The sequence below is a fragment of the Equus caballus genome, chromosome 14 (assembly GCF_041296265.1).
Source record: "Equus caballus isolate H_3958 breed thoroughbred chromosome 14, TB-T2T, whole genome shotgun sequence".
Taxonomy (NCBI): Eukaryota; Metazoa; Chordata; class Mammalia; order Perissodactyla; family Equidae; genus Equus; species Equus caballus.
The window spans coordinates 92,963,577-92,986,016 of record NC_091697.1 but is presented as its reverse complement, the minus strand read 5'-3'; the positions used below and the strand labels follow the sequence as shown (position 1 = coordinate 92,986,016).

General features: G+C 35.8%; 1 protein-coding gene across 1 annotated transcript in view; it reads left to right on the top strand.

The window, feature by feature from the left end:
- Positions 1 to 22,440, top strand: part of ADGRV1 (adhesion G protein-coupled receptor V1) — a 510,967-nt gene that overhangs the window by 52,775 nt on the left and 435,752 nt on the right. The window contains exons 10-18 of the mRNA XM_070233305.1: positions 1,073 to 1,249; positions 3,426 to 3,649; positions 6,480 to 6,512; positions 8,263 to 8,389; positions 8,479 to 8,664; positions 9,413 to 9,593; positions 10,870 to 11,033; positions 18,189 to 18,312; positions 19,291 to 19,557. Coding sequence (XP_070089406.1) covers positions 1,073 to 1,249; positions 3,426 to 3,649; positions 6,480 to 6,512; positions 8,263 to 8,389; positions 8,479 to 8,664; positions 9,413 to 9,593; positions 10,870 to 11,033; positions 18,189 to 18,312; positions 19,291 to 19,557 — 1,483 coding nt within the window. The remainder of the gene's footprint in view (positions 1 to 1,072; positions 1,250 to 3,425; positions 3,650 to 6,479; positions 6,513 to 8,262; positions 8,390 to 8,478; positions 8,665 to 9,412; positions 9,594 to 10,869; positions 11,034 to 18,188; positions 18,313 to 19,290; positions 19,558 to 22,440) is intronic.

The window sequence follows — 22,440 nt, the reverse complement described above, 5'->3', positions numbered from 1 at the left end:
TGTTGAAGGTTTGTGATATATCAGGATTCCTATAGAGCTCAGCTTGTGTTGAAGGATATTTCAACAAATATTTATTGTGTAACTGCTGTGTTTTCAAGTCTATGGTGTGTATTGGGAAATGCTGCGAAGGACACAGGCCCACAAAAGCTCTGTAGTCCTATTGGGAAGTAAAAGTCTGGAACACACAAAATGCTAATAAGCAAGCAATATGTGAAATTTGTAATTAAGCTCTAAGTTTAGTGAGGGTAGCAGTAGAAATTCAGAAAAAGATAGAATAAAGAGAGCTGGAGAATCTAAGGAAATCTTGTCGGTAGAGAGGGAAATTTAACTGGTCTTTAAGAGTGGGTACATTTTGGACTTGTGCAATAATGGAGGCCATTCTACATGAGGAGAACACCATGAAAGTTACTCTGGTGGTCATGTTCATTAACTGTGGGACACTATATGTTCTATGTGTGTTGCATTTTTTTAAACATTAAGTCACATTTGGAGTTCTTAATGGTCTTCTGATGGTGAATTTTCTCTGACAGAGAAGGAGAGTGGGTGACTGATCGAAGGTGTAGGTCAGTGGAAGAGAGGAAAGAGATGTAGACAGCTCTCTGATACTTAGCTTTAACGTCAGAGTAGTTGGATGTAGGCAACAAGGAAGAAAAGCAGGTGCTGGGGATGATGGTGATGACAGGACATGGAACAGAGATAGTGATTTCTATTTTGGACGTTCTATTTGTAAGCTGTCTGTGTGACATCTATGTCATATCTAGTGGCAGTTGGTTATAAAGACTTGGAATTTGAAAGAGAGATCCAGAGAATTTAGGGAGAGGGTATGAAATTATAAGAAGGGCTAGGGAGAACACTGGGGAATAATAATACCTGGGGAGCAGAAAGAACTCAAGAAGCCAGTGCAAGATATTGAAACAAGATGGTGAATGAAGAAGGAGGAGAATGAAGTTGCCAAGTTATTGGTGGCGTTTACCCTGTTTTCTCCATGCAATTAACACTTTTTTTTTTTTAGTTTTAAATTTTTGTTCTTTTAATTTTCATCTTTTTTTTTTTTTTTTTTGGTTTGTTGTAGTTGGAAACTGTGGAGTTGGTGAACATAATTCCCCCAATCCCACCTATAAGTCCTAGATTTGGGAAAATCCGAAATATTTCTCTAGTGGTTACTCCAGAAATTGCAAATGGAGAAATTGGCTTTATTAGCAATCTTCCAATCATTTTGCATGAAGCAGAAGATTCCACTGCTGAAGTGGTAAGTAGGCTTGATGGGGTCTAATGAGTCTGAGATAACGTACAGACACTATCTTTTTATTTTTGTAGAGTTAGCCTATAGAGTTAACAGACCTTGAAAAGCTTCACTGTTTACAGCAGGCCTTCAATATGTAATTTGACGTAAGTAACTGATGAGTGTGTGATTGTCTATCAACTTTTGCCATATTTGGTATAATAAAATTAGAATTAATTGCTCACAGCAAAAGAAGAATATTTTGATGTGACTGCTTTTAATAGTGCTATGATATTTGATAGAGTGATATCAAGCCAAACATAATTTTTTTTTTTATTGGCCAAGTCATAGGTACCACAGCTATCCTTGACCTATTCCATGGCTGGGCACTCCTCATGTTTGCCTTGGGCAGGACTTTGCGGTGGCTGCCTTGAGTCCTCTGCTTGGTGGTGGAGGTGATGGGAGTAAAGTTGTGGAATGTCAAATCTTAGGAATTTTATGTTATGTATATGGGTAAATTTTTGCGCACACACACACACACATAAAAGCATGCTCACATATACAGCACCCCTCTCTTCCTCCCACCCTGGTTGAATTTTCCCACCGTCAATCTGGGATGGCTCTGACCTTCAGCCTTACCATTCCCTGAGTCAGTCTGTCCCTAATACCCCATCTCTCCAAGTCTGTCACATGCGGATTTGATTTAAATTTGGTTGAGGTTCAGATCAGGAATGAGGGGAATTGTTTTTATCAAATCCTCATGTCAAAATATGGTGACTGCAACATCCTTTGTTTGTGTATTTGATCCTATATATTGGCAGAGAAGCTTCATTTTTCAAGATGGTTTTGAGTTTTTGTATTTTTCTTAATACATTGTTTCCTTTTAAAAATTAAAAAACGAAAATAAAGCATTTAATTTGTTCTTAAAGAGTGAATTGTTTTTATTCATTTATCTTATAAAGCTGTAAAGTTACTATTTCATATTTTTTTCTTGAGGAAATTGGCTTTTAGGAAAACTTTTGGGCCCATGAACCTGCATTCTCTTCCTCCTGTGAACCCGCTGGAAGAGTGGGCATTTCCTTGTTTTCTCTGTTCTGTGGACAGTCCGGGCCACGCCCAGTCTCTCAGGGGGCGTTGACCCCTGACTCCCTGGGTCGGGGCTTGGGGGTTGGGCAGTGGGGGGATGGTGGGGGGAAGATAGGGGCCCAGCCTTCTGTTCCTTTGCTCCTTAGTCTCCAGCCCTGACTGTTGCTAGCCGAAGTAGCAAAATGGTTGGGGAGGAAAACAGCTTCCCTTTTTTTCAAGATGGGCTGTGTTAAGGAGCAAGGAACAAAGAGGATACTGTCTTAGAAGCTTAAAAAGAATAGCATATCTACTGTTAAGTATTCATTTATATTCTTTGTTTGAAAAAACTTCATCATGATCTACGGTGATCCTTTCATTATGTATATTTAAAATGTACTGCACTTAAATAAAGCTACCAAATACAATCTGTTTCAGAATTATTATAATAGCCTCCATTTATTTAGCTCGTACTATGGAGAGGCACTCTAATCCTCATCACAAACTTGTGAATAGGGAATCACTAGCTTCATTTCACATATAGAAATTGAGATCAGAGAGGTTAAGTAACTTGCCCAGGGTAACCCAGAGCCATGATTTGAGTATCTGATTTTGTTTCTACTGTTAGAAACATTCCTTATTCTTATATTTTAGTGTTTTCTTATATTTCTTCCTATCACTTTAGGATGCATTTTACCTAACGTATAATTTTACAGTTTTAATCACAACAGTTTATTTTTCAGTTTATACTGTGATATTACATTAATCCCTTTTTCAGAGACCCTCTGATGGAAATTTATTCTTTAGCCAAATTATTCCATGTTTTTTTATAATTCTTTGGCTTTTAAAATATTTGTCTTTTGTTAAGACAAATCCCAGGTTAGGCATATTTTTGGGTGGAGGCAATTTCATAGATAAATTTGACTAGCAACAACTAATGAAAAAATAATTATATCTTGTTTTTTTCATGGCTAAAGAGAAGGCTTGTTCAGTTGTGTTTTTAATGTCATTTAATAGTTCGCTTCTCTATGCAGAATACGTGTATTCATATAATAAGATGTGCACGCACTAACTGAAAAGCTTGTTGGATTCATGAGCATATATTTCAGAATAAGTTGTTCTGTTTTTTTCTTTTTATAAGGTGTACATTCCGTTACATAGGGATGGAACTGATGGCCAGGCTACCGTGTATTGGAGTTTGAAGCCCTCTGGCTTTAATTCAAAAGCAGTGACCCTGGACGACATTAGTCCCTTTAATGGCTCTGTTGTGTTTTTATCTGGGCAAAGTGACACGACAATCAACATTACTGTCAAAGCTGATGACATACCGGAAATGAATGAGACGGTAACGCTTTCTCTGGACAGGTACTAACCCATTTGGGCAATGTTTAGTAACATTTGTATGTTTGAGTTCTATGAAATAATTTTGTTTTTGAATTCTTTTCTCCACATAAAGTAAAAAGAAAATGGGTAGATAACGTTACGTTGAGCTTTTCCATTCTATGTTGATGGCTTCTGGTTAGACTATCAATATTATGACATAGTGAACTTTTACCCTGCTATTTATTGTGAAGAAATGTTACATAGAGAATTTGTGTGAGATATCGGGTAAATCTTAACTATAGCTAATATGTTGCTATATAAAAAAATAGGCAGCAACAAATCTGAAATGTTAGGGTAAGCAAACAGCTCTGCTGGCTTCATTTTCAACTGGGGAAAGGATTAGAGCTTTTTTGAGTCAGTAAAAAGAAGGCGTTAATCTTCAGATAATGAAATTCTCTTTTTACATTGAATTTAAGTGTTAAATAATACTTATTTTCCAGAGAATCAAAAATAATATAAATTTAAGGGATATTTTTCAGTAGTAATAAGGATATACTTAACATTTTTCAGTGAGTAATTTATATTAAGACAATATCACAATCTCTCAAAGAGAGGTTTTTTTTCAGTAATTTAGAAAATCCGTCCAAAAATGAAAAAAAATATACTGTGTTTAATTGATGTTAATTTTTAAAAAAATTGAAACTAAGCTTATTGACTACAGGTCTCTTTATGTTACGGTTGATACATATTAAAGAAGGTTAGTGTGACCTGAAGGCTTTGCAAAATTCATATTTTAGAAACAGTAAAATTCACAGATAAATGCAGTGGGAGTTATTTTGTACTATATTAATCAGGACTGAAGTATTAAGTAATAATTAACTTATGTAACCCCTAGTCTTCTCTATACTTTACTATCAGCTTCTTGTAGGTTTTTCTTTCTAGGTGTTTTATGTAAACACATTTCATAAATGTGATGAGTTGTTTTTTATTTTTCTGTGAAAGAAAAGTGCAGAATTTAGGGAACATATTTATTGAATGTCCACTGTTAATTTTGTTTGCTTTCAGAACCACGTTATGTTTAGTTCCTTTTTTTACATGAAAAGTAAAACAACACAAGACAACAACAAAATAGGCAGACAAAAAAATCAAAAAGTGAAAACCAAATACAACATACACACACACACTGTCTAAATGACTTATGGTTTTAATATATATTTTACATTAACTCTTAAGAAAGCTATTTCGTGTGATGGAAAAAAATCAGTGAAATGTACACTGAAAATTATTATTTTTTCACTTGTGCTTTTTTCTTTATGTTTGCGTACTTATTAAATCAGTGGACACAAAAAAAAAACCTAAAGAAAAATGAGCAGCAATTATAAACCAAAGATGTAGCAATTTGTAGAAACTTTGTTAGCTCAGCTAAGAGTTTCTGCTCTGAACTAAATGTTTGAAGAATGATTTAAATTATACCTCTCTAAGTTCAAGTGACTATTCTTCATATTCTTTCAAAATAGTCAGTTTTTTAACCTTACCGTGTAAACTTTTGAAATTAATTAGATATAATTTTTAGGTGTTTTTTTCCCTCTCTCTTTCCGATGGGTGAAAATGGTACACAAGGAAGTAACAAATAGTGGAGCAGAGAATTTTAGAAGTGATTGGTTTCTCTCTTTTCAAATATAGGAAATTAGTTCAAATTTATACTAAAATGTTTTAATTAGTAAGTAGATCATACTTGTATTATCTCAATTGTGCGTGAATAAGAATGAGAAAATAACACTTGAGTGTTATAAGACATATTTAAATGAATGTGAGAATAAAATTTATGATTTGAAATAACATATTTTATCAAAACCTGTCTCAATTTTGCAAATTTTTAACAAAACTGAAATGAAAGAATGAATGAATGCTAGTAAATGTGAGTACAATAAGTTACAATATAACATTGCAACAAAAGATGATACTATATGGTGATACAGTTTATAATTTTCTCTTAAATTTAGATGCAAATTCTCTATATTTCAACTGGATAGAGATAAAAATTGCCCTGTTACTAAATAATTTATGATGCTTTTAATACCATACCAGTTAAATATTTTATTGTTTAGTTTTCCCTAAATCAGAAACAATTTCATTATGCCAGTTTATTTCAGAAAAAATTTTCATATAACCCCTTATTTACAGATAATGTTACTTGGCTTTAAAAGTGAAGCAGTAAGCCCTTATATTTTGACGTGTGTTTTTAAGGCAGTTTGAAAATGCAGTAAATTGGGGATTTGGAAAAGTGTTTAGATTTTCTGATATAAAGTTATTTTTAAGTAATAATTGTTATAATTAAAAGGTATTGATATTTTATGCCTTCTTGAGTATATTCCTATGCAAATGATGAAGAGTATGTATTTCTCTGATGATATTTATTTTTTCAGAGAACAACTGGCTTTAGACCTGAGGATGGAGGTTTTTGTTTTTTTAAAACCTAATTAAAGCTACTAAGTAATTCTAAGTCGGGCTGAGTGAAATTTGCTCAGCTGCTGTGGTGTATGAGCATGCACCGGGCTTTGCAGGCCCCAGCGCCTTGGAGCAGGCCTGGAAAGGAATGTCTTCAATGGGTCTTGACATGCTGGCTGGCCATGGGGTCATCTTCCCTAAGTGGGAACTGCCGAACCTCTTGTTAGCATTTGTCAATAGCAAAGAACCCAGTGTGCAGAGTTCCCATAAAGTGAACATTACTAGTTGATGGGGGAAAAATAAGAAAGGGTTCCTTTAGCTTTATTTTTGCGCTGCCATCTAAATTTCTAGCAGTATTGAGATTTTGGCATATGGTGTCTTTGTCTCCATTTTCCCCCTCCCACGCTGCTTTCTGTGTTGACAGGGTAGAAACTGAAAGATTTGTTGTGTATTTTGGGTAAGTGTACAAAATAATGCCTGGTTTTTAGTGATTCAACATTTTGCTTTGCAAGCCATTATTTTGGATGAGGCTGCTGTTCTGCATGACTACAGGTTTTGAGAAATTGTGCCTGTCCCCGGCCTGCGCATGCTTTGTGTGTAGTTTCATTTTCTAATGATAAGGGGGGCTTATAGGAAATGTATTTATTTTTTCTGTAAGGGTTTTAAATTGAGTGCATTTAAGATATCTGATTCAAAGTTTCAGAATTAATGTAATTACATGTTTTGAAGAACTTAAAGTTTTAACTTTCCTTATAGTTTACACATAACCTGGGGAACAATTATTGTGCTTTGCTTGTGAAATTCTTACCTAACATCTTTTATGAGTCTTGTAGTTTTAACAGAATTTGCAGTCAGTGCTCTTATCTCTTCCATTGTTTTCTGAGTGCATTTAAGCAATTTCTTGCCTGTGTTTTCTCAGTTGTTGTATAAAGAATTTTTCAAGTTTGCCTTTTTAACATAAGGTAGTATATTTTAAGAAAGGTTATAAATAAATTCATTTGTTTAGTGCTGAGAATGAATTTTTATATTTTATATTTTGATCCAGTTTTCTTGTCTCCTAGCTTATGTGGACGTAGGAAATTTTAATTAATGAAAAATTGATGTAAATGAAATGAGGACAGATTTGCTATGAAAATCGTATGACTGCATTAACAATAGAACAAATAACTGTCCTATTATTTGGGCTATGTCTTATGTGGCCACTAGTGTGCTAGGTATTGGTTGTCAGATTTCCAAAAGCTAGGGAAGAAAGTTAATTCAGATTCTCTGTTAGATAGGAAGCGAGCTGTCCTTTCTACATATTAATTGTGGCTTCATTGTGATTTTGAGGTCTGGTCTTGAGTACTTTTTGGTTCAATAGAAAGTGACATTTGGAAAGGTTTAGAGCAGCTTGCGGGATTGAGACTTCTCAAAGAGCACGCAGGCTTTTAAACCCTCAGAGCCTTGCAGTGCCAGTCCTTTGATCATTCTAATTATGCACGGGGCATAAAAACCAGAAATAAAAAACATCTAGTTTTAATATGTTCTTTTGAGATATGTGTAGAAATTTTTATAATGTGTCATGCATCTCAGATCTATTCTATTCTTTTTTTTATATGTCCTACATTTTCTTTTCTAATAAAAAAAGTGCATGAGGTTAATATTGAGATGAATAGAATCATATGAAAGGTCACAAAATACTTCTAAAATCTAAGCATAATTTTATTTGTTTTTGATCAGCGTGGCTTGCTTTAGCCCATGCAGTTATCCAACTTTTAGTCAGTTAGTATAATCTTATGTAATGAGTTTTTGAAAAAATTCAAGTGTATGTAAAGTTAGAACAATTTTATTTAAATGTATTTTCTAATGACATGTTACAAATGCAGTTTTTCTAAAACTGGAAACAAAGCTGTAAATTTGATGCTTTATAAAAATATATTTACAACCTTTGATTACTATATTTTTGGCATACATATGCAGTGTTTGGTTCCAGTCAAATATCAAACATATTTACTGATATTCTGATATAATGAATTCAGAAAAAGAAGTTCTTTCATAAATGTTATGAGTAAAACTGTTTTGATCTTAAGTGATTTTAATACACTTAAATTCAATTTAAGTTTTAACTCCTGATAACCTTCATATTCATTATCTGGAGTAAATAAATCTGCAAAATTCGGAAGAAAGACCATAGGTAGCGGATGCCTTTTCCCCACTGATTTCTCCAGGGTCAATGTGGAAAATCAAGTGCTGAAATCTGGATATACCAGCCGTGAGCTAATTATTTTGGAAAATGATGATCCTGGGGGAGTTTTTGAATTTTCTCCTGCTTCCAGAGGACCCTATGTTATAAAAGTAAGTATAAGGAAACTTCAGTCTATTATAGACTCAGAACTGCAGAAGGAGCTCAGAGGATTTGAACGCTTGTGGATTTCCTTTTTAAGGAAGGAGAGTCTGTAGAACTCCACATCACTCGATCCCGGGGAGCTCTGGTCGAGCAGTTTCTACGCTACTGCGTAGAGCCAGGAGAGAGCAATGAATTCTATGGAAACACAGGGGTGCTGGAATTTAAACCTGGGGAAAGGGAGATCGTGATCACCTTGCTGACAAGACTGGATGGGATACCAGAGGTACGGGATTTTATTTTTTCCTTGTGCTTTTGATAGTATCTAGTATGTTATGAATATAAAGAATTCGAACGTTGGCAAGGAGCCATAGGAAAGGAAGTGGGCAAGAATGAATTTAGAAGTACTTATGTTTGAAAATGAAAAAAACAAGGTAAGACTCATTCAGATTTGAATGGTGTATGTTTGTCCTACATAAAGAAGTACCAAAAGTATGAAACTTTCTGTGTGTGATCAGTTTTCATCTCCTGTTAGCTTTGTTTATGTTAAGCCTTATTTTATGTAATCTGCATTGATTGAACTTTTAATAATATGGTTTTCAACTGAAGACGTTTTTCTGTAAAATTACTTTTTTAAGGGAAATAAATTTGTTTTTTGTTAATGGGACCAGATATTGTTTCATTGTGTTTGCACACCAATATATTTGTAACTTTTAAATTACTTTTATTTTATTGACTCAGTTTAAATGACTAGATCATCAGTGATAAGGTACAGTCTTAATATTTTAGTATAGTATCATGGTTTATCATTTCCCTTTTTGGATAATGTATGCTTATATCTGATAATCTCTCTTCACTGTTGGGAGAATGTTAAAAATTTTTTTAAGAAATAACATCAGCTCTTTTGTCCTTTCAGTGAATCACCAGTATGTCTCTGAAAAATTGAGGGTATTACTATTTTTGAATATATATATTTTTATTTGCTCTGAAGATTTCAACTTTGTGTTTTTCCTAATTTGACATGTTCATTTCAGTTGGATGAACAGTACTGGGTGGTCCTCAGCAGCCATGGTGAACGAGAAAGCAAGTTGGGAAGTGCTACAGTTGTCAACATAACGATTCTAAAGAATGATGATCCTCATGGGATTATAGAATTTGTTTCTGATGATCTAATTGTTATGATAAATGAAAGCAAAGGAGATGATACCTATAGTGGTAATTTGTTCTGCTTCTTACATCCTATTACTGTTTACTGAAGAGGAAGTGAATCACTTTTTAGTTCATTTCTTTAATAAATAGTTATTTTTAGTTGTCCATCTGTCTTAGAAATGACATATAGTGCAGAACTTGGTGTTTTTAAGAAATCATGTTTAAGATTGCTATTTTTATTTTTTACATAGTATTGTGATGGTACTGTCTTCAGTTATTTATTTATTTGTTTTTTGTGAGGAAGATTGGCTCTGAGCTAACATCTGTTGCCAGCCTCCCCTTTTTTGCTTGAGGGAGATTGTCCCTGAGCTAACATCTGTGCCAATCTTCCTCTATTTTGTATGTGGGTTGCTGCCTCTGCATGGCTTGATGAGTGGTGGGTAGGTACGTGCTGGGGATCTGAACCCATGAACCCCAGGCTGCTGAAGCAGAGCTTGTGAACTCTACCATTGTACCACCAAGCTGGCCTCTCTTCAGTTATATTTTTATTTCAATTCACCATATGCTGTGGAACTCAAACACTTAAGAATGAGTCAAGTCAAAGAGGAAAAACTTGAAAACTCAGAGTTACTGCTAGGGACTGTCGTAGTGGCCTGAAATGAGAAGCGCAGTGGTTGATTTCCAGAGCAGTGTCTGTTTGGGTAAGCACACCACGTTGGAGTGTGCAGCTGCCTGTGGCTGCCTTCAGCAAATACCCTTGTAGGACTTTATGATAGGTGGACCTAATTCGTCACCATTCTGTTCCCTGTGCTGAATGACTTAAAATCCCAAAAAGTGATAGAAAAGATCGGGTCCATTTATTTTATCAATTGTATACCTACAGACGGAGGACTAGACTAATACATTTCTATGCGTACCTTGGAGGCCGGGCTAAACAAATAATTTCTTTTTATTAAAAAGAGGTCTTGGGGCCAGCCCTGTGGCTGAGTGGTTACTTTTGCACGCTCCACTTTGGCGGCCCAGGGTTTCACCAGTTTGGATCCTGGGCGCGGACATGGCACTGCTCATCAAGCCATATTGAGGCGGTGTCCCACATAGCACAACCAGAAGGACCTACAACTAAAATACACAACTATGTACTGGGGGGCTTTTGGGAGAAGAAGAAGAAGAAGAAAAAAAAAACGAACAAAAAACGAAGATTGTCAACAGATGTTAGCTCAGGTGCCAATCTTTAAAAAAAAGTCTTATTTTTACTTTCGCTTATTTAAGCCATTTCTATACTCATTGTTTTAAAATTGTTTAACATATATTCCTATATATTATGCACATTTGTATTTCACAGCTGTTTATGGTGTAATAAGAAATCGAGGCAACTTTGGTCATGTTAGTGCATCATGGGTGGTTAGTCCAGACTTTACACAAGATGTGTTTCCTGTCCAAGGGACTATTTTCTTTGGAGATCAGGAATTTTTAAAACATATCACCGTTTACTCCCTTCCAGATGAGGTAAATGTTGCATATATAACTCTCTCTTTACTTGTTGTCATTGCTTGGTAATTATTTTTTGTTAAACAATTAAACATCTGGTGACGTATTTTGTTATGTTAGTATGTTTTTAAAGAAGTCAAGTATGACAATAATTGACTGTAAGCCAAAAGAGAAATATTATTTTTTGGTACCCCTGAAGGCATTTTTAACTCTTAGAACTGACAGTGACACTGCGTAGGTGTCTAGTATCGGGGCTCACACTTGTGGGAGAGGTTAAGCGCTTGGCTTGTACTTAGACCCTTTAAAGACAAGGGCCCCATCAACCAAGCACCTTATGGTGCACTCTCAGAATCAGGACACTGGGCCAGATGGATCATGGATCCAGTATGGTGTTCATCTTACAAGAGAAAGAACTTAGTAACAATGAGAAGAGGACCTTTCTGAGGGGAGCTGTGCTTTTTCGAACAGCTATGGAATCCCGTCTCCTTTCCTTCAAACCTGTCCCTTGAGAGACAAAATTCCAACACTCTTCCGTTTTAGGATGAGGAGAAGACCAGCTCACATGGGTGAAATGAAAGAGAAAGAATGCCTACCTGGGGATTCATTTAGGCTCAGAGATGTGGGGAATCTCCCCTCGGTAGGACACGGGAGTGAGGTCTTTATCACTTAGGTAAAACTTCAGTAAGGTTTGTAAGGGACCTTTGAGAGCTACCTGAGTTTTCCTTACTATTTTGAACTCTGTTCTAAATGTGTCAAAAAGTTATTTTTCTGTTCCATGTTTTACCTTATAAACAATGTTTTCCCCATTTTCTTAAAGAAATAATATGAGCTATATAGTATTTTCATTTTTAGCTTATATAAGGCAAAATATCTCTGTATCTATTTAATTTTGTAGTCTGTCAAAATAAAGCGGCTGTTTGGATGAATGCACATTAACATATTTCTTTTGGTCTAAGTCCTACTTGAATGATTTTCAGTGGTTCTGCCTCAGAAATGAAAATGATCATTGGTACTATAATTAGAGAGCTTTTTGAAAAAAATTAAATTTTATTTTATTGAGATCATAATAGTTTATAACATTGTGAAATTTCAGTTGTACATTGTTATTTGTCAGTCATCATATAAACATGCCCCTTTACCCCTTATGCCCACTCCCCAACCTGCTTCCCCTCTGGTAACCACTAATCTGTTCTCTTTGTCCATATGTTAGTTTATCTTCCACTTGTGAGTGAAATCATATGGTGTTTGTCTTCCTCTGGCTTATTTTGCTTAACATAATACCCTCAAGGTCCATCCTTGTTGTTACCAATGAGATGATTTTGTCCTTTTTTATGGCTGAGTAGTGTTCCATTGTGTGTGTGTGTGTGTGTGTGTGTGTGTGTGTGTGTAATCACATCTTCTTTATCCAGTCATCAGTTGATGGGCACTTGGGTTGCTTCCATGTCTTGGCTGTTGTGAATAATGCTGCAATGAACATAGGGATGCATAAGTCTCTTTGAATTGTTGATTTCAAGTTCTTTAAATAAATATCCAGTAGTGGGATAGCTGGGCCGTATGGTAGTTCTATTTTTAATTTTTTGAGAAATCTCCATACTGTTTTCCATAGTGACTGCATCAGTTTGCATTCCCACCAACAGTGTATGAGGGTTCCCTTTTCTCCACAGCCTCTCCAACATTTGTTATTTTTTGTCTTGGTGATTATAGCTATTCTAATGGGTGTAAGGTGATACCTTAGTATAGTTTTGATTTGCATTTCTCTGATGATTAGTGATGTTGAACATCTTTTTGTGTGCCTATTGGCCATTTGTATATATTCTTTGGAAAAATATCTGTTCAGATCCTCTGCCCATTTTTAAATTTTTTTTTGAGTTATGTAAGTTCTTTGTATATTTTGGAGATTGAACCATTGTTGGATATATGATTTGCAAATATTTTCTCCCAGTTGGTGAGTTGTCTTTTCATTTTGTTACTAGTTTCCTTTGCCTTGCAGAAGCTCTTTAGTCTGATGAAGTCCCACTTGTTTGTTTTTTCTTTTGTTTCCCTTTCCCCAGTAGACATGGTATTTGAAAAGATCCTTCTAAGACGATGTCAAAGAGTGTGCTGCTTTTTCTAGGAGTTTTATGGTTTCATGTCTTACCTTCAAGTCTTTGATCCATTTTGAGTTAATTTTTGCATATGGTGTAAGATAATGGTCTACTTTCATTATTTTGCATGTGACTGTCCACTTTTCCCGACACCATTTATTGAAAAGACTTTCCTTTCTCCATTGCATGTTCTTAGCTCCCTTTGTCCAAGATTAACTGTCTGTCGATATGTGGTTTTATTTCTAGGCTTTCAATTCTGTTCCATTCATCTGTGTACCTATTCTTGTACCAGTACCAGGCTGTTCTGATTACTATAGCTTTGTTGTATATTTTGAAGAGAGGGATTGTGATGCCTTCAGATTTGTTCCTTTTTTTCTCAGGATTGCTTTAACTATTTGGAGTCTTTTGTTGACGAGTAAGAATTTTGGGGTTTTTTGTTCTATTTCCCTGAAGAATGTCATTGGGATTCTGATTTTGATTGCACTGAATTTGTAGATTGCTTCAGGTAGTGTGGACACTTTAGCTAAATTTATTCTTCCAGTCCGTGTGCATGGAATATCTTCCCATTTCTGTATGTCATCATTGATTTCTTTCAATAATGTCTTATAGTTTTCATTGCATAGGTCTTTCACCTCCTTGGTTAAATTTATTCTTTGATATTTTATTCTTTTTGTTGTGATTGTAAATGGAATTGTTACCGCTAGTTTGTTATTAGTGTATAGAAATGCAACTGATTTTTGTAAGTTGATTTTGTACCCTGCAGTTTGTTGTAGTTGTTGACTATTTTTCATAGTTTTCTGATGGATTCTTTAGGGCTTTCTATATATAAAATCATATCATCTGCCAACAGCGAGAGTTTCACTTCTTCCTTGCCAATTTGGATACCTTTATTTCTTTTTCTTGCTTAATCAGTCTGGCCAAAACGTCCGGTATTATGTTGAATAAGGGTGGTGAGAGTGGACACTGTGGTCTTGTTCCTGTTCTCAGAGGGGTGGCTTCCAGCTTTCCCTGCTGAGTATGATGTTGGCTGTGGGTTTGTCATAAATGGCCTTTATTATGCTGAGGTACTTTCCTTCTATACCCATTTTATTGAGAGTTTTTATCATAAATGGATGTTGGATCTTGTCAGATGCTTTCTCTGAATCCATTGAGATGCTCATGTGATTCTTATTCCTCATTTTGTTAATGTGGTGTATCACATTGATTGATTTGTGGATGTTGAACCATCCCTGTGTCCCTGTGATAAATCCCACTTGTCCGTGGTGTATGATCCTTTTAATATATTGCTGTATTTGATTTGCCAATATTTTGTTGAAGATTTTTGCATCTATGTTCATCAGCCATATTGGCCTGTAATTTTCCTTCTTTGTGTTTTCCTTCTCTGGCTTTGGGATCAGGGTGATGTTGGCCTTGTAAAATGTGTTAGAAAGTGTTTCATATTCTTCAACTTTTTGGAATAGTTTAAGGATAGATATTAAATCTTCTTTGAATGTTTGGTAGAATTCTCCAGAGAAGCCATCTGGTATGGGACATTTATTTTTTGGAAGGTTTTTGATTAGTGTTTCAGTCTCTTTACTTGTGACTATTCTATTCAGATTCTCTATTTCTTCTTGATTCACTTTTGGGAGGTTGTATGAGTCTAAGAATTTATCCACTTCTTCTAGATTGTCCAATTTGTTGGTATATAGTTTTTCATAGTATTCTCTTATAATCTTTTGTATTTCTGTGATATCCATTGTAATTTCTTCTCTTTCATTTATAGTTTTATTCATTTGAGCCTTCTCTCTTTTTTTCTTAGTCTGGCTAAGGGTTTGTCAATTTTGTTTATCTTCTCAAAGAGCCAGATCTTAGTTTCATTGATACTTTCTACTGTTTTTTTGGTTTCAATTTTATTTATTTCTGCTCTAATTTTTATTATTTCCCTCCTTCTGTTGACTTTGGGCTTTTTTTTTTTTTTCCTAATTCTGTTAGGTGTAGTTTAAGATTGCTTATTTGAGATTTTTCTTATTTGTTAAGGTGGGCCTGTATTGATATGAATTTCCCTCTTAGGACCACTTTTGCTGCATCCCATATGGTTTGGTATTGTGTATTTTCATTTTAATTTGTCTCCAGGTATTTTTTTATTTCTCCTTTAATTTCTTCAGTGATCCATTGGTTGTTCAGTAGCATGTTGTTTAGTTTCCTCATATTTGTCACTTTCCCAGCTTTTTCTTGTAGTTGATTTCTAGTTTCATAGCATTATGGTCAGAAAAGATGCTTGATGTGATTTTGATCTCAAATTTGTTGAGGCTTGCCTTGTTTCCTGCCATATGGTCTATTCTAGAGAATGTTCCATGTGCGCTTTAGAAGAAAATGTATTCTGCTGTTTTTGGATGGAGTGTTCTATATGTGTCTGTTAAGTCCATCTGGTCTAGTTCTTCATTTAATTCCAGTGTTTCCTTGTTGACTTTCTGTCTGAATGATCTATCTATTGATGTAAGTGGGGTGTTAAGGTCCCCTACTATTATTGTGTTGCTGTTAATATCTCCTTTTAGATTTGTTAATAGTTTCTTTATGTACTTTGGTGCTCCTGTGTTGGGTGCATATATAAGTATTATATCTTCTTGGTGGAGTGTCTCTTTTCTCATTATATACTGCCTCTCTTTGTTTCTTATTGCCTTTTTTTATCTTGAAGTCTACTTTGTCTGATATAAGTATGGCAACACTTGCTTTCTTTTGTTTGCTTGGAGTATTATCTTCCATCCCTTTAATCTGAGCCTGTGTTTGTCTTTAGAGCTGAGATGTTTCCTGGAGGCAGCATTTTGATTGGAGAATTCAATACATTTACATTTAGAGTGATTATTGGTGTGTGAGGGCTTAATGCTGCCATTTTATCACTTGTTTTCCAGTGGTTCTGTATTTTCCTTGTTTCTTGTTGTGTCTATTTCAGACTGCCAATTCCATTTGGTAGTTCTCTGTGATGATTTTCGCAGTATTTACCATTTGTGTCTCTCTTCTGATTATTTATTTAGTGGTTAGAGTGAGGTTTGTATAAAAAAATCTCGTAGGTGATATAATCCATTTTTTGATAGACTCATTTCTTTAGTCTAAGTAGGTTCCATCCCTGTCCTCTTCCTCTTCCGAGTTATTGTTGTCACAACTGATTCCATTTTGTGTTGTGAGTTTGTGGTTAAAATGACATGATTATAGTTATTTTTGATATTTTCCTTCTCTTTATCTTTAATGTTATAATTAAGTGATTGATAACCTTTTCTGATAGAGAGCTGCCGTTTTCTGATTATGTCTGCCTATTTATCTCCTTGCTCAAGACTTTGTAAACTTTTTTTTTTCAGGTATGAGGTCCTCCTTGATCATTTCTTGTAGGGGGTGTCTTGTGGTGATGAACTCCCTCAGTGTTTGTTTATCTGGGAAAGTTTTTATTTCTCCATCATATCTGAAGGATATTTTCGCTGGATAGAGTATTCTTGGCTGGAAGTTTTTGTCTTTCAGAGTTTTGAATATATTATTCCATTCTCTCCTAGCCTGTAAGGTTTCTACTGAGAAATCTACCAAAAACCTGATAGGGGTTCCTTTGTAAGTTATTTTCTTCTCCCTTGCTGCCCTTAATGCTTTTTCTTTGTCATTACTGACTTTTGCCAGTTTTGCTACTATATGCTTTGGAGAAGGTCTTTTTTACATTGATGTCATTAGGAGTTTTGTTAGCTTCTTTTACTTGTAATTCCAGCTCCTTCCCCAGGTTTGGGAAGTTCTCAGCTATTATTTCTTTGAACAAGTTCTCTGCTCCTTTTTCCCTCTCCTCTCCCTCTGGAGTACATATAGTCTTTACGTAGCATTTCCTAATTGAGTCAAATATTTCTTGGAGAATTTCTCCATTTCTTTTTAGTCCTAGTTCTCTCTCCTCCTCCATCTGAAGCATTTCCATATTTCTCTACTCCCGATTGCTAATTCTTTGCTCCATAATATCAGCTCTGTTATTAAAGGACTCCAGATTTTTCTTTATCTTGTTTATTGTGTCTCTGATCTCCAATATTTCTGATTGTTTTTTCTGTATAGTTTCAATCTATGTTGTGAAGAATTCCCTTTGTTCATTAATTTTATTCCTGGTTTCATTGAACTAAGTATCCGAATTTTCTTGTATCTCATTAAGTTTTTTTATTATGGCTATTTTGAATTTACTGTCATTTAGATTGTAAATTTCTGTGCCTTTAGGATTGTTTTCTGGGTGCTTGTCATTTTCCTTCTGGTCTTGAGTATTAATATACCTCCCCATATTATTTGATGGTGTGGATTTGTACCTTCATATACTGGTAGTATCTCCTGACAGATTCCACCTGCCACCACTGTGGAAGGGGGGCAGTGGCTGTGTATTATGAGCATGCTGCAATCTCTGGCATCTGTGCCTATCCTTTGGAATCTATGCTGACAGGGCCAGTCTGTGATTGCCCACTTGCAATTGCTGCTTTACTAAGGTATGTGCATGTGCTCTGATGGGGGCCCTTGCTCTGGCCGACCTGCCGAGCTGGTGTGCTGGGCAGAGGGAGGGGCACTTTCCTTCATGTTCATGATCCTAGGGTGTTCTTGCTCTGCCCTTGCTATCTGGCCTCCTTGGTTGCTGGCTTGATGATGACACCCCTGCAATAGCTTAGCCTCCTCTGTGTGGAGCTTTTCCACAGCTGGTAGGCAATTCAGAGAGTGAAGGCATTCCCATGGTGAGCTGCCCCTCCCCCCTCTCCTCTCAGAGCTGTGCTGCACAGTCCCCCACCCTAGGTCTCTGCTGGAGAGGGATAGGAGATCCCCTTACCTCCTTCCACTTCCTCCTGGGGGGTCCTGCACCTCCACCTTCAGGTGCATTGCTGTGTGAGTTTCTCAGATGTCTTTTGTGTTGTGTGAATGTCCATTTTGGTTTATGAATGTCCTTTTTGTTTTATCTTATGGGGGAGAGTCTAAGGGAAGAGCTTACTCCACTATGATGCTGACGTCGCTCCCTATAGAGCTTTCTTTGAAAAACATAAAAAATAATGTAGGAATATATAGTGCAATTATTTATACAAATCACCTGACTTAAAATATGTGTAACATTTTCCAAAAGATTCCAGAGGAAATGGAGGAATTTACCATTACCCTACTTAATGCCACCGGAGGAGCTAAGATAGGAAATAAAACCGCTGCAACTCTGAGGATTAGAAGAAACGATGACCCCATTTATTTTGCAGGTGGTATTGCTCTCTTATTTGAGTGAGTTCACATCTTTCTTGAACAGTATTTATATATATTTTCAATAATTTTTTTAACTGAACATTTTTGATAAAGCGCAAGTGGTGCTTATTTAAATACGATTTCATGATTTGTTTGGATGATCACTATTTGATCTATTTGATATTTTAACAAATATTTTTAAAGATCTTCTAAAGGACAAAGAAAAGAAATACTGTTCAAGCTCCAAGGTATTTTCTTTCCTTTGTGCAGAAAATAACACTATTCCATATGATCTTTTTTTCCATTACACAGTATGGACAGTTCAGCATCTGGGTTTTGTACCTAATGCATGGTCACTTACTATAATTACTATTTAATGGACGTAAAAATTAAGGTTTACCTGTTTTTCTCACTTTAATGCTTTCTTTAGAACTGTCTTTTGCCACCAGAGACATCTTTTAGTTTTATTTATGAGACTTAATTGGTGTCTAATTCTTTCTTAAACTCTTATTGTAAGCTGTCCAATTTACAATTACAGGAATCTTTTCAACCTCTTTAATTTTATTGAGTCACGTTCTTAACCTTCAGCTAAGATGTGCTTAATGAATTAGTCCTAGGTTCAACCTTCTGCTAACTGCTGTGGCAAAAATAAAACTTAAGATGTCTGGGCCTGTACTCAAGGAACTTACAGTCTAAATAGGGAAATGAGGTGTATGAAATGGTAGGCAGAGGATTTCAGATAGTATGTAATTTACTGATAAATTGCGTGTTAAAGACAATGGATTTTATGGGAATTAAGGCAAGAGGAAGGCCATTGACTTGAAATAAACAGACGAGGCCTCATGTAGGAGTTGGGACCAGAACTGAATCTTCAAGCAAAGACTGAGTGGAGGGCATTTCTTGTGGGGAGCAGGGGGAAAGGTAAAGTGATCTGAAAATATGTAGATGGAATCAGAGGAGCTCACATGTTCCTTCTTTTCTTTTGAATATTTCAGAACCTCGTGTAGTAAGGGTTCAGGAAGGTGAGACTGCTGACTTTATAGTTCTCAGAAATGGATCTGTTGATGTTGCTTGCACTGTCCAATATGCTACCATGGATGGGAAGGCTACCGCAAGCGAGGGCGACTTTGTTCCCATTGAAAAAGGAGAAACGCTTGTGTTTGCAGTCGGAAGTAGAGAGCAGAACATATCTGTATTCATTAATGAAGATGATATCCCAGAAACAGATGAACCCTTTTATATAATCCTCTTTAATTCAACAGGTAAATAAATTATATTTTTATGGCAGATGTGTTGTTTCAGTGCTTTATTAAGATGATTTTAAGTACTGTTGTTCGTTAGTGCTACCAAGTAGTACTTAACTGTCATCTGTGACTGTTCAAGAGCAAAATTGTTTCTGAGGGATGGGGTGAAGAATATATGTGTTGAGCCTTCGTATATCTGGTATATTCTGTGGCATTATTTTTAATCTTTTTTCACAATGTAGCATAAATAGAAAATTATAATATTATATAAGGACTAGAAATCTTCTAGCTAAAGCTATCCAGAGACTCATCTAATCTACCCAAGGGCTGAAGGCATCAGCATGCTGTAACCCCTTCTCCCTCCTAGCAGGGTGCTGGGCGTATTGGTTGGGAGCTGCATTCTGTAGGTGGCTGGGCCCACCTGACTATTAGATAATTCTCTGGAGTTGTAGCCACAATGAATGACAATTTGCAAGGGGGAATAGATAGACTCTTCCTTCTTCTTCTTACTATATATGAAGCAGGACATTTTGATCCCACTTTTAGTAAATTGGAGGGGCTATAGTGTATCTTGATATTTATTTTATTCTTTTAAGAGTACAAAGAGCTATTTTTCCCTGAGCCTTTTGAGAGTAAGTTGAAGACATGATATCCCATCACCCCTGAATACATTAGTGCGTTTTTCCTACAAACAAGGACATTCCTCCACATAACCACGGTATAACCATTAAAATCAGGAAGTTAACATTAATATAATAATTGCTTCAGACCCTATTCATATTTCTCCATTTGTCCCAATAGTGTCCTTTCTAGCAAAATGATTCTTTCCTGAATCATGCATTGCATTTAATTGTCATGTCTCTTTAATCTCTTCAATCTGGAGTAGTTCCTCAGTCTTTCTTTGACTTTCATGACCTTTATAATAGGAAGATTACAAACTAGTTATTTTGTAGAATGTCCCTCATTTTGGGTTTGTTTGATGTTTCCTCATTGTTAGATTCAGGTTTTACCTTCTTGGCAGGAATTTCATAGAGGTGATTCTGTATTGTTGTCATATCCCTTCAGTTGGCTCATGATTTTGTTTTGTCCCTTTACTGTGATGTTTACTTTGACCACAATTTAGGTGATGACTGCCAATCTTCTCTATTGTACTTTTTATCCTTTGTAATTCATAAATAGTTTGTGGAGGAGATACTTTAAAACTAGGTAAATATCCTATTACTCATCAAACTTTCAATTTTTTCATTGATATACTTATCAGTATGGACTTATGATTTCCGTTTAATGTAGTGGGTTGTATCTTGCTATCATTATTTGTTTTGATGGTCAAATTGTCCCAGATTTGGCCAGTGGTAGCCTGTTCAGTATGACTTCTTTGTCTTTTTGACATGTCCCTAATATTCTTTGAGCATTTTCTTGCTTCATGGCGCAGCAATATGTTCCAAACTCATCTTGTATGTTTCTTGTCACAGCTCTGAAATCAGCCATTCCTTCAAGAAGCCCTGGTTCCTTTTAGTGAAGGATATTATTTAGAAACCACAATCTGGGTACTAGGTGTGCTTATTGGTATTGACGTTATACTCCTCCTGGGCCGTGTTAGTGTACAGAGATAGGGACTATAAGTATGTATGTATGTATGTACTTATTTTTACATCTGTAGTTCTGTATTGCACTGTATATATTGAAAATCATTAATTCACACCAATATCTCCATTTCCATCCATTATCACAGAGTTCGTTCTAGTTTTCTCGCTTTCCATATTGGTCCTTCACTCCTCTGATAGTGAGAAATCCAGCTCCCATTATCTTTAATATATTTACTTATTTGATCAGTTCCCCCTGTGTGTAACCACTCTTGCATTTCTTCTTTTACCCTCTTCCCACAATGACATTGCATTTCTTACTCCATTAGGGTTCTAGCTTCCTGCTCTAGGCCAACCCCATGGCCCCACGTGGATGCCTTCCCACTCCACTTGGACTCCAACATCCAACACCAAGCTTTCCTCCAGTAGACATGTCCTCCTTACCCTGTGTGAGCCTAACACATTGTGCTGGGTCACTGGTGCCCAGCCTCCCACCCGAGTGTGAATGCCTACCTTCTGCTTGGCCCTGTGCCTTGTGGACTGAGATATTCAGAAAGAGGAAGAGGAAAAGAGAGAGATCACTTAATTTTTGTTTGTGCTGTTTCTCTCATTCTCCTTATCTCTTTCTCTCTCCATTTGTATTTCTTTTCCTATTCCCCTTCATTTCTTTCTCATTTTTTCATATGACTTAACTAAGAAAATCAAAAAATCAAAAACTAAAACTATCATCTGTTGAGGAAAAATTTGACTTTGTAGCAGGATGGCCATAAAGGAAATTTCAGTCACAAATAGCATAGTCAGTCAGATCTTACGTAGGCCAAAAACATTTTGGTGAATCCAGTCATTGTCCTAAAATTTAAATGAAAGAAATTGCTACAGATAATTTTGGTGAACTAAAAGTAGAAAACAGAAAGTTTTGCTGTGAGGTGTAGAAAGTTGATGAAGAAATGACATTGTCTTCATAGAGTTTACCTAGAGATAAGTTCTTGATGCCATTTATTAATTTGTTGTAATTCTGGTGAAAACGATGGTGTCCCAAACATCTTTGGGGCCAACAAGTCACTGGGTTTAAACCATTGTCAGGAACAAAATGTCACTATGATTAAAATAGTGGATCCTGCACTCTTGTAAAGAGAATGGAAAATGACTGCAAGGAGAGGTTTAGTGAGTTTGTTTTGTAATATGTATCATCAGGGAAATGTATATTTGATTTTGGGAAAGAATGAGGGGGCAGAAGGGGGCTGTGACTGGGTGACTGACCTGAGGTATGTGTGTATGTATACTGCTGCTGCGTTTGTCTTCAGTATTTTTCCAGAAA